The sequence below is a fragment of the Mytilus trossulus genome, chromosome 1 (assembly GCF_036588685.1).
Source record: "Mytilus trossulus isolate FHL-02 chromosome 1, PNRI_Mtr1.1.1.hap1, whole genome shotgun sequence".
NCBI classification, from domain to species: Eukaryota; Metazoa; Mollusca; class Bivalvia; order Mytilida; family Mytilidae; genus Mytilus; species Mytilus trossulus.
In genome coordinates this window covers 21,195,397-21,208,577 of record NC_086373.1, presented here as the reverse complement: position 1 = coordinate 21,208,577, position 13,181 = coordinate 21,195,397, and the positions used below count along the sequence as shown (strand labels likewise).

The following is a 13,181-nucleotide window of genomic DNA, read 5'->3' as shown; positions in this document are numbered from 1 at the left end:
TATTTCCAAATGTGTATCACAGTGACCTACATTTTCTCAATTATGTATCTGAGCATCATAGTTTATATCCTGTTTTATAGTAGTCTTTTGTTTGGTTATGAGTTTTACTAGCATTCAGAAATTATTCAGAACAGAAATACAAATGTGCTTAAGTCATGGATTTTCCACTCTAATAAAATTGATGAATTACATTGTACTGCCAATATGCTGTTTACACAGTTTATTTCTTATTTTTAGCTCACCTGGCCAAGTGAGCTTTTCTCATCACTTGGCATCCATCGACCGACCGTAAACTTTTACAAAAATCTTCTCTGAAACTGATTGGCCAAATTTAACCAAACTTGGCCACAATCATTATTTGGGTATCTAGTTTAACAAATGTGTTCAATGACCTGGCCAGCCAACCTAGAAAGTTGCCATGGCTAGAAATAGAACATAGGGGTAAAATGTAGATTTTGGCTTATATCTCTCAAAACAAAGCATTTAGAGCAAATCTGACAAAGAGATTACATTGTTTAGCAGGTCAATATCTAATACTGCCCTGAAATTTTCAGATAAATCAGACAAACGTTTGTTGGGTTGCTGCCCCTGAATTGGTACTTTTAAAGAAATTTTGCCATTTTTGGTTATTATCTTAAATGTTATTATTGAAAGACATAAACTGTGAACAGTAATAAATTTTTCAAAAAAGTAAGATTTACAAATAAGTCGACAAAACAAAGGTCAGTTGGCCTCACAAGGAGTTATTGCCGTTTATAGTCATTTTTTTCACAATTTTAGTAATCTCTGTTCCTCATATGAATTTGAGTTGTACTTGGCACCATACAGGGTTGAAATGCACAAAAAGCCTCATATTATTACTACATTTGTACCAGCTTTTAAGACTTGTATGATGATTTGTAAATATCAAAGAAAATGCATTCATATTTCATATCTGTAAGTAACCTCATATAAATATACAGGAAATCTTCTAGGGAAACAAATAGATAAGATACCATAAATTATTCTTATCATATCATGAATTGTCTATATTAAAGGTATTGTATTTGCTTTTACTACTATGCTATTTCCCCGCTTAGCATCTGTCAAAAAAGTGGAATGATTTTGAAAGAAGAGAGGTTTTTATTTGTTATCCCAAGTTTTCACCATTGTACAAGCACATATTTTAATAAATGGTCAAAAGAAGATTATAAAACTTGTTTTATTTGTACATAACATATGGAAACAATAAAATTAACATAAAAATCACTTTGCCACTATTTTCATTTTGAAAATATTTATTTTTCTTTGTTCATCAGTTGGATTTATGAGAACCTTGAAGAAGGGCATTGTGACCTATTGACAATGTTTTTAATATTTAACAAACTTTAATTGCATTCTCATAATTAAAAGGGGGAAATTTCCAATGAAGGTTGAAAATGCTAATCATAAAGAAGTAACAAAATCATGGAAACAATAACATTAATTGATTTTTATCAAGGAAATTAACATCTTGTCAATGTTGGCATCCATTTGTCATTTGCAGATAGATTTGCTGAGAGAACCACTCCAGATTCTATCATAAACAGAATGTCAGTAATACCACTATTCATCATCAACATTGCCAATAAAGAGAGCAACTTTATTGTTAAGATGACACCCTCTATAATTATTGTGCATCTGTCAGAAGATTTGTATTCTTTCTTGCTTGGTAGAAGACATTGTATTTATTGTATGATCATCAGAAATATTGGAATATATTAGAGGTAAGAGTTAGTCATAGGATTGATTTAGGAATAACTTGCTATGGAATCTTATATTTTTTTATTTTTTTTTTATTTTTAATTAAATATCAGACATTATATTTTGTCAAATTTTTATATTCTCTTGTTAGAATTTTGATTGAACTCAACTGCAAATAGCTAAGAACAATGACTTTAAAAATTATTTCTCATTTGTAAAGTTAATCGTTGTTTATAGAATATATTACCCCTCTTGATATTGCAAAAATCTTTTTTTACATACACATCATTAAATTCATGTTTTGTCAGCAGTTTAAGAATCGAGAGAATAACTTGTAATTTACATGCATATTATGACTTGTAATGGTATTCTTCACTAAAGATGAATAAGTAAACATCCTTTTAAAAAAGGTCTCCCTCTTGAGGTTTGAATAAGATAAAGAAATAAGATTTTAAGTTTAGCACCCAGTGGCAAATATTATACTCATGTGGGAAAGTATGTATTATTCTGACTCAGAACTAACAAACCTTCATTTTGTCATTCAAAGGTAAAATAACAAAAATGCCCAACTCCTAAGAAAAAATTTGAATAAGAGAGTCAAATTTATTTTCATAAATTTGAATATCATTGTTTTGAGTTTAATAACTTTAAAGATGAAAGTAACTTCATAAATTTTGTGAATGCAAAGCTCAATTATGGAGTTAAATCTTCATTAGAACGACTTAAACCCCCTAAAATAATATTCAAGGAGTATACATACTTCAAAACTTATGATCAAAAGTGTTCCAAAAAGATTAATGATCTGTGTTTGGGTTCTAATCTTATTGATACAAATCTTTCCATATAGTAAAGGAAATCAAAACTCCTACAAAAATGTCTGCTTCAAGTGATTAATAGACAAAACTGTTAGAAAAGGTAGACAAAATAAAATGCAACTCAAGATTGCATGCACTTTTTTGTCACCATTAATTTTGACAATTTGAAAATCATTTAAATTGAAACGTTAATGTCAGACTGTACCGAGTCCGACATACAATTAAAACATGACACTATCAAAAAACTTTAACCTTTGAAATGTTATTTAACATTGATACATAGTAGTTTAAAACGGGATGACTATTTAAGTATCTGATATTTGATACTATTATTGTATTATCAATGATATTTTGTAAACTTTTCTGTCAATACTATGTACATGATAAAATACCATACAAACAAGGATATCTGTCAAGTTGATAAATCTAAAAACATTCAATCAATAAAAGAAAGTTAGTGGTTGTTATCTATCAAATCTCAGCTATTTTTAAATGTACAAATAAAATTCTAAATTTCATTAGTACAGTTTCAAAAGAAATTGTAAAAAGCATATTTCTTTTTACATTGGATTTTAAAATTCTTTAAAAATGATTGTTGTTTTGAATTCTAACAGTTCATGTAGGATTTTTTTAGTTTGTAATTAATATTATGCCATCTGCACCTTTACTTAAATGCAGAACAACTGGACATCGTAGACACAGACTCGGAACCCAACATTCTACAGCATCAAGTGGGGACACAACTTCTAACAAGAAGGGAAATGTAACCATTTTAAAATCAAAATCCAGTAGCATTAAAAGTTTTGGAGCAAGGGATAATGGCGGGACAGATGAATCACCTGAAGTAAAGTAAGTAAAAAATATTTAGGCTTTTGTTTTAGAAAATATGTATTAAAAATGTTACCGTCTATAATAGTTTGAATTTGTATTGTAGTTGAACAAACTGAATCCTTACTTCATACCTGTCAACCTCTGAAAATGAAAAGTCAGGTCATGACCTGCATTGAGAAAAAAAATCTCAGGTCATAACGCGTACGACATTTGCGGGCTCAATTGAAGAACAAAAATATGTTTACATATAATTTATATAGTCAATATGTATATAAAACAGTTAGAACATGTATACAAGTTTATTTCAGACTATTGTTATATTCCATAGAAGCAGACTTGGCATTCTTTAAAAGAACTGCACTTGGTTTCAGTTCATAGCAATGCAAATGTGTATTCATTTTACAAGAAAGAAGAGCACACAGTGTATCCTTATTAAGATCAGCCCTAAACTCTGTAGCTATTTTCTTTACTAAAGAAAATGCCCTCTCACTGTCTGCATTGCTGTTTGGCAAAACCAGTAATGTTTTAGCAAGTTTTGACAAAACAAAAAATCTTGGCTTGTTAAGAAAAATGTCATGCAACTTGGACATTTCTCCCCAAAATGTACCAATGTCAGTTTCAGGGGAAGTGCAAAGTGGAAGTTCATCTAATGGGGTCAACTGATAGTCACTGAACTCATCTTGTAGCTTGTTGAAAATATCCACAGGAGGTTGAAATCCTATCAATGAGGGTCTATAAATATGTCAACTCGACTATCACAGTAGAGCTTCTCTCGTCACAGGAGGTTGAAATCCTATCAATGAGGGTCTATAAATATGTCAACTCGACTATCACAGTAGAGCTTCTCTCGTAGAGCTTCTCTCGCTTCTCTCTACGAGAGAAGCTCTACTGTGATAGTCGAGTTGACATATTTATAGACCCTCATTGATAGGATTTCAACCTCCTGTGAAATATCGTTACGTAGCTCAGGTAAACAAGTCCTACATTTTGACTTTTGGTTACAATGAAAAAGACCGATAAAACCGAAGGTCGTATTACTTCTGAATACCGGAAACAATTCCGGTCAGAAATACGGGTGAAACGGGTAATGTTAGAAATTCCCGGGACCCGCCGGGTAAAGAAAAACTCCCGGGTGAGAGGTGAAAATAACGGGTGTCACCCGCAAAAAACGGGTGAGTTGACAGGTATGTTACTTTTAGCATTGTAGTTCAAGAAGGTGAATAAGATTTCATTAATTCACATTTATTGTTTTCGGAAAAGGTTTCATAGAGAGAAAAATGTTCTTGTATTGTCTGTTTTCCCTAAAACAAAATCTGGGTGTGGGATTTTCTTGCTGTGTTGAAGGCCCGTGATTTGTGGCCTTGGACTGTTTTCTGCTCTTTGGTCTGGTTGTTGTCTCTTGGACAAATTCTCCATTTCTTTTCTCATTTTTATTTCTCAACTGTTTATTATACTCATACCTCACATGAGCAAGTATAGATAGTTTTTTTTAACTTTGTCAATCTGTTGCAATATTTATCCCATATAATACAGTTTAGTGTCATTTGGACCATAAATGTAAGTTTGAATTTGACAGATTTGATTGTTGTATTTCCAAAAATTATCTGAAAAATGGTTTCCTTTAAAACTGTGGATAATAATTGAATTAATACTAGACAAAATATTTTAACACTTGTGGTATTGTGTATATCTTTAGTTAATTTTTGATAGAAAAAATATCTCAGAAAAACATGGATTTTGACAATTCACAAACCAGGTGGCCCGAGAACACAGTTATTTCGTAGTGCATTTCTTTTAGACAATAAATTCAAATTAAAAAAATCGCACCTGCTCTTTCTTAAAAATAGTTTTACAGTGTAGTGTACTACCAGTGAGACAAATAATATCAAAATTATAGAAACTTCTACCAGCTCTAACTCAAAATATTGGCAATTCTGTGTTAAGGGGGTGTAAAATTCAGTTTGACAGCTTCAGACGTGATAAAATTTGACCTTTTAGAACTGGACCAATTCACTCCTTAACATAAAGTTTCAGCACCCAAATTTTTTTGACATGTAATTACATCCCCCTACTTAATATTTCATGCATTTAATATAAATAAATAAATTGGGAAAGTGTATTAAATAAAACATGCAAGTTATACACTGTTTACACTAGGGACTATATTCGTAGACAACGAAAACCAAAGGACGATAACTGTGTCATTGGACCAGGTAGGCATCTATTGTAATCCTTTGCTTCTCTCAAACTATTGAAACTAAAGTGGTTCAATCAAATTTTTTAAAAATATGTACATAATGTTATGAAGGTGAAGTATATGTAAAGTTTTGATGGATTTGATATAAAAAATTCAAGAGTTATCTTCCTTCATTATCTTAGATTTTGCTGACTTTGTATTACTTCATCTTCTCTATCACTGATCAAATTCATGTTTAATTTGAAAGCATACACTTAGTTGATGAATCAACCTCGAACTAATATATTAGCCTATAAATCTAATATTAATTGTTCCAGTTTCAGCATATGACAAAATAACTAGGATTTGGAGAAAGGTTTAAATAATTTAATATGTGAATATGTGATGTGATTAATCCAAATTAAAGGTTTTGAGGTGTTAGGGAAGAGGGAAAGAGGGAGGATGGAAGACATATTTCTTAAGATTACCACCAATACTATTTTAATTCGATGTTTTATGCATAATTGTCACAATTTGTGTTATAGATTGTACTCACGACTTCTATATTTGAAAATTAAGTGCCTCCCAGTGCCTCCATACAATCAATTGGGGAATAGTCTCCAGCATGTTTCTTATATCACTGTAAAATTGATCAGTGTGGGTCCAGAATAATTTTTAGGAGGGGTTCACTGTCTGTGATTACAAGGGGCTGCTACAGTCATCTATATAATCAATCAAATTTTTCCCGTGAAAGGGGGGTCAGGGACCCTCAGGTGTCCCTAGATCTATCTATGTTGATAGTTCCATGCAAATATACCTCATTCTTGGGATCTCTCCAGGTTTTGGGTTATAGTTATCTCCCCTTAAATAAAAAAAAAATGTATATACATTTTCATATACTCATATATTTGATAGGTTAAATAATTAATGCAACATTTCTAAATGTTCTAAATGTTGCAAGAAAATGTTGAAATTAAACTAACTAGATGTGAACATTAACATACAGCAATTTTCTGTGGCAAATTATTTATTGAATCATAAATTTCAGATCTGAAATTGAAATGTGACATAAATGTCTTCAAATGGTTTTACATAAATGATAAATACACTTTTCTATTTTTTGAATACATCATTTATGTGTATGAAATATAAATTATGTAAAGTAAAATTTTATGGGGACATCTTTATCTGGAATTTGTTGACATTCACAGCTGAGTCTAGGCCTCATTTAACTTAAGAAAAATAAGACACTTATTAGAATAACAATAGAGTATAGCTTTTACATGTTGATGTTACTAAGATTATAAGACCATTAACTTATAGGGTGAATTTTAAAATGACAGGTAAGTCAGTATATTATACCTGTAATTAAAAGAAAAATTGCTTGTCTGTTTTAAGTTCAGCATGTAAGTTTTATTCATATTCATAATTAAATTTAATGTATGATGAACAAATATTATATAGTTTTATTAATTCTCTAAGTGAAAGGGAATTTCAGTTATTCTTTGATAAATTTACTTTATATGCTGCAGAAAAATAATAAGAGATAAACATAAATTACAAGTGAATAACATTTGTGTTTTCATGTCAATCTGAACTTTTTGTGCGGAATTTATGGGTATTATGTTTAGTGGTCTGTGTCCGTTCATGGGCGTTATGTTTTCTGGTCTCTGCTTCCCTTCATTTGTTTGTTCGTTTGTTCGTCCGTCCCGCTTCAGGTTAATAATTTTGGTAGTTTTTGATATAGTTGATGTCCAATCAACTTGAAACTTAGTACACATGTTCCCTATGATATGATCTTTCTAATTTTACTGCCAAGATAGAGATTTCCTCCCATTTTCACGGTCCACTAAACATAGAAAAAGGTAGTGTGGATGGGGCATCCGTGTACTGGGGACACATTCTTGTTTTCTATCAACACCATATTTAGTTCAGTTTTATGGATATCTGTTTAAACGTCATTCTCCTTCATTTTTATATGGCGGTTCATATGTATCTGAAAAAGGAAAGTCTTTAATGAAAACATAATAGACAGTTCGCTATAGACAAATATTTTGATTTGATGAAAGAAATGGCCTTGTATGATATACAAATACTGCATATGTAACAGTTAAGATTATTTTTTATAGGTATATTTCTATTCTTTGAAGTGGTCCATAAGCTATATAAATGACTTGGTTGCTACATAAGTTTATAAAATAAATTAATTCTGTATGCACCAAAACAGATCTTTTGTTGTGTTGATAGACAATATAATCTACAGTAATGCAATTCATATCTATCAGGTTTAAGTTACTGGCAAGGTTATATATACAAATATATAGGGGGAATGTATCATGATGCAACCCTCACACTGTCAGCAAAAAAATATGACACGTTTAAAATTCTTGATGTTTGTCCTAAAAATGCTTGAAATATTGGCCAATGGATATTAAGTTCACCATATAAGCAGTCAATTGATAGTTTTTATTTTACTGCTGAAATATGAATAATACCTTTCAGCCCATAATCGTAGCCAGGGGGGGGGGGGGGGGGGTCAGGACTTGAAACTAAATAAGCACTGTTAAAGTCAACGCTCTGTTCAAATTATGACTTAAAGTCAAGTTCATGAGTCCAAATAATCCCCCTTTGAAAATTCCTGGCTAAAGGCTTGCAGCCTCATGGGATTAGGTAAAGGGGTAGACAACTCTGCCACATGAAAACATCTACAAAACTCTGGAGATGTAAACAAATGTACCATGTGATCAATGATTTTGGGAGTGTAATAAAAAAATAGTGGTTTCTTTTAAAAGTAATTAAATACTTTACAGATTTGGTCATAAAGAATAAAGCTCCTTTGAATCTCTTAGGTATACAGCAAACAATGATCTCTAAAATCATGCAACTTTGATAAAAAAATAATCATCTCCAAAGAAATGTAAAGAAGATTTTTCAAATTTGTTTACAAAAATCAGTTTGTGTTTATCTTTTGAAACAAAAAAAAAGGATAGAAATGTCCAAAAATAAATCTCTTAAAATTCAACCCCTGAGAGTAGCACATTTTTTTATTATGTATTTGAATTTACTTAAAAAAGTCACTTTTGGATCAAAACTGGATCTACTTTTAGTGATTCTGTTTCAAAATTGCATTATATTCCTAAGAAGTGGATGTCCAAGTCATCATTTTCTATTATAGAATTACTATATTTAAGAAAATAGTCTAAATAGACCAAATAATTTTTTTATAAGTACTTATAAAGTTATTGTTTTTTTTTAATATTTTATTTGGAGTAGCAATGGCTATCTTGACTGGTCAGTTTAAGAGTATTGTTTTACAAAGAATTTTTAAACAATGGAATTCGTTTCGATTATTGAAACTACTATTAACTTTTGAATAATGATCATATAATTCTACAGTCTTCATAGATTTTAGGCTAATTAAAAATTTCAAAGTCAATATTATTTGTTTGATTTTAAGAATCAAAATTTGACCAATACTTCAGGTTCAATGGATCATGTCTAAAGTCATTACTTCTGACTTCTATAAATTTTAAAATAATTTGCATGTAAGATTGTAAAAATGGATCATTTGAAAATTATAGAAGGATTTCTTGATTTATTTGATAAACATTTTCACAAAATACATTACTTTTTTGAAACTTCATCAAAAGTTAATTATTCTTCCCCTATAAATATAAAAACTGTCAGGTCTAAAGTCAATCTTTCTACAATGAAACCATCTAGAATTTTATGAGCTGCTTAATCTTACAAAGTAAATTAACACCTATTCAAGTCTCTTTAGTATTCAATTGAAACTTTTGAAGATCAGGTGTCTTGGTAATCAGTTTATATATTCACTAAGTATAAATTTACGAGGGACCCATATATCACAAACAACAATTGACAAAAAGAAGTCTTGATACCCAATATACATGCATATTACTGTTAAATATTCTTGTGTAGAAATTCAATTATAAGGTACCCTAAATTTACATCTCCAATTCATGTAAATGAATTAATTAAATAAACATCTGTTCTATGGACAGAATTCATAGGGAAAAAAAAACACAATTTTAGTAAAAATAAGTAATAAATACTAAATAATGAATGAAATAATGTCCCATTGTATTACTGAAGTCTATAGACTTGATTAGAACAGGCTCAGAAAACAGGAAAAAAAATTGGTTGCTTATATAGGGAATCACTTAAGCGCAACTTGAGCGGGCCCCCTCTTAGGTCAGTCAGTGGGCCCCCACTTATGAAAATTTCTGGATCCGCCACTGAGAGAGACATACTGTTTTTATTTATGTGGGTCTAGTCGTGTTTCTGGTAAAGTTAAGTGGTTTAAGGTTGTGTGTGGTCATATCAACTTAAAACTTGGTTCACGTTTTTTTTTGAAGCATTCTGTTTAATATATGTCAAATCATAATTTGACCCAGATTTTATGGTTCAACATTTAAAGTTCAACATTTTAAGTATATACCTGGGTGTTTCTCATTGTTAAAGGCTGTATGGTTGCCTATGATTGCTAACATTTACTTCATTTGAACTGTAATGGATAGTTGTCTCATTGGCAATCATACAACATCCTCTTATTTTTATATGGGTTAAAGCTTGGGTTTAAGGTTGGTCCTGTTTGTGGTCACACCAACTCAAACCTTGTACATATATAAAGGTAAGAAGATGTGGTATGACTGCCAATGAGACAACTCATCACTAGAGTTCAAATGACATAGAAATTAACAACAATTAGCAAAAGCCTCCAAAATGACAAATGTAAAAAAATTCTTACAAGGAAACTAATTGCCCGTTTATGTACAAAACAAAAAAACTAAAAACAAATATAATATACAGCACCAAACAACAACCACTGAATTACATGCACATATGGCAAGGTTAAATATGTTTGCAGGCATGAAACCCTCCCCTGAATCTAGGACAGTGGTGTAACAGTACAAAATCAGACAAACTAAATAAATCAGTTAAAAAGGGTTTAACTCATCAATTCAATACAAAATTTAGTAATCAGTGATGAGATGTGAGAAAAAGTCATTTGTACTTTAAATATTTTTCTTTTATTAAAATTTATTTTGATTGTTTCATTTCAAATGTGTAAAATGGCAATTCAAATGCACCTCTATATAGATTTAATACAGAATTTACATATGCCACCTGTTTTTATATATAAAATCCTAATTTGGTTTTACAATTAGATTTATATATGAACCTGATTGGGTTTTCATGGCCTCATTTAGAAAAATGGGTGTTACAAACCAACATCAGAAAATGTTAATTTCATTTTGATGTCCCCTGATTTGAAAATAAAATGTTATTATTTCTCTTTGTGGTCTTTTTTGTATTTGTTTATACGAGTGTGTCTTGTAATGGTTAATGCCCATTTGAATGAAAGGATGTTGGATATATGACTCAGACTGACCATATATGTATATAGAAATGGCTTGGATTGATATAAATTATTTAGGAAGCATCATATTTATCAGTGCAACTGGTTGACCATATATACTTCTACTAACTAATAGCACCACAGTGAGCTGTTGTCATAGAAATAAGGAGATGTTGTATGAATCTCCATTAAAGTGGCAATTTCTAAAAGTAAATCATTAAAGGTCAAAGTGCAGCCTTCAATAGGAGCCTTGGCTCACATTGACATATGTCCATTGTCCTTGACCTTATTTTCATTGTTCAGGGGCTGCTAAATTTATTTACAGTTTTTTTCTTGTGAACTTCTCCCTTATTCATGGTTCCGAGATAAGAGATTAAGCCACGCCCCCATAGCAATTGTTTCTAAGAACCCCAAGCTTCTTTCAAAATGGCGGCTCAGCATCGTAATCCTACCAACATCACCAACGATTCTCTTGAAAAAATTCCCGAAACCATCGCTATTTCTTACCTGCCAGAGAGTGAATCCGTATCCAAGAAGGCATTAGCAAAGGGTCTCAATTATTTTACCCAAGGATATATCCATGATTTGAGAATATCTGAAGTAAATGGTGCCGTACGTGTAGATGCAAGATGTTGGCGGTCTATGAGGAAAAATGATTCGCCACACAGTCTTCACATTGAAATCGGGCAACAGAAACTTACTGAATCTTACTGCACTTGTAAAGCTGGGTTAGTATATATTTATTTTGTATAATTTATGAATTCTGGTCAATGATAGTGATCTTTCGCAGCGGCAATTCCCCATCAACGTACACATGGTGCACGTGTGTGCGTGTCAGTTACCAGGCTTATCTTACACAGTTTTACACACCCCGGCCGACAAACGATAATGGCTTAATTAATTGTGTCTAAACGGATTTGTCTTGGATAACAGATCATAACAATTTGTTATTAAAATAATGGAATTCATAAAATAAATAGATACTGGACAAGATTGAGTTCCCATTGACTCAAAAATTGTCCTGGTATCACTTCAACCAAAATTGATATTTTTCAAAAAAATATTGACAAGTAACTACAAGGCCGATTTTTATAAAATAAATACCAAAAGATGTAAAAATGTTTCGAGATTTATTGTTTATTTGGTTGTTATTTTATTCATACTCAATTTTTATTTTCCGATGAGATAAACACATAGACAAATATTTCTGAAAAAGTTTGCTATGCATTCTAACCAAACTAAAATCGTAAAAAAAAATCATTTGTGTTCCATCAGAAAAGGCTAATTAAACAATAAAAATTAAATCATTTCTACATCTTTTGGTATTTATTTTATAAAAATCGGTCTTGTAGTTTCTTGGAAATATTTTTTTGATAAATATCTATTTTGGTTGAAATTATATTTTTCTGACCATGATTTTGTTCAACCAGATTATATTGGACAAGAATATTTTGAAACCATTGGAACATAAAAATGTTGATGTAAAAATAAAGTACAAGACCCTCCTCCCCATTTGTTTGTGCACTAATCGAGTGTATATTTTTTTCTTATCACTAATCTTATTTATTTCAGACTAAATGGGCATTGCTCTCACATAGTAGGCTTGATTAAGTCCCTGCAGGGGTTAAAGTTGCACAACTTTTCACGAGTGCCTGATCAACAAAGTTGCACAAGTATTCCACAACAGTGGCATGTGCCTCGAGGGACAAAAATAAACCCTGTACCTGTAAACCACTTGGTAGTTGCAAGACCCCTGGAAAATAGAAAGAGGCCACCTGTATTATGTCATATAGACACAGAGGAAAAGTAAGCTTTAACATTTTGTTTTAAAGTTGTTAAAAATGATGAATGCTATTTTGTGCATTCTTGTCTCATAGACATTTATTCCACACACATCATGATGTGAATTTAATACATGTACATTTGTAACAAATCATTTTTGAACCTTTTCCTGTCATAAAAATATTTTCAGAGTGCAATACATTAATATAGTAAATTGTAAATGCTGTAGGTAAAAATGCAGGATTACTATTGCTTTCATATTGTAATTTTTGCTTCTCTTTTAGATTACCAGAAGTTACTGAAAGGGACATTCAAATTCTGAAAAACTTAGACGGAACACCCCTTCAGTACATGATATCCAGCAACACCCCAATGATTGACACACCTCTTGGAAATGTCCAAATAGGATCTTTTTTGTCATATCAGGTATATTTACGTTCATATATTCTATCGTTGGGTGGTTTCCCCTTTT

General features: G+C 31.1%; 1 protein-coding gene across 3 annotated transcripts in view; it reads left to right on the top strand.

The window, feature by feature from the left end:
* The first annotated feature begins 1,145 nt into the window (after positions 1-1,145).
* LOC134718498 (bifunctional arginine demethylase and lysyl-hydroxylase psr-1-like) overlaps positions 1,146-13,181 on the top strand; it is a 47,906-nt gene continuing 35,870 nt past the window's right edge. Inside the window, exons 1-2 of one of the 3 annotated variants that reach the window (XM_063581082.1) lie at positions 1,146-1,745; positions 3,216-3,386. Coding sequence is in view for 1 of the 3 variants with exons in the window: in XM_063581077.1 (XP_063437147.1) it covers positions 3,187-3,386 (200 nt within the window). In the remaining 2 variants the exon portion in view is untranslated. Of the gene's footprint in view, positions 1,746-1,824; positions 3,387-6,587; positions 6,888-13,181 lie in introns of those variants that run through there. The other 2 variants (XM_063581077.1, XM_063581096.1) reach the window with 2 other exon arrangements.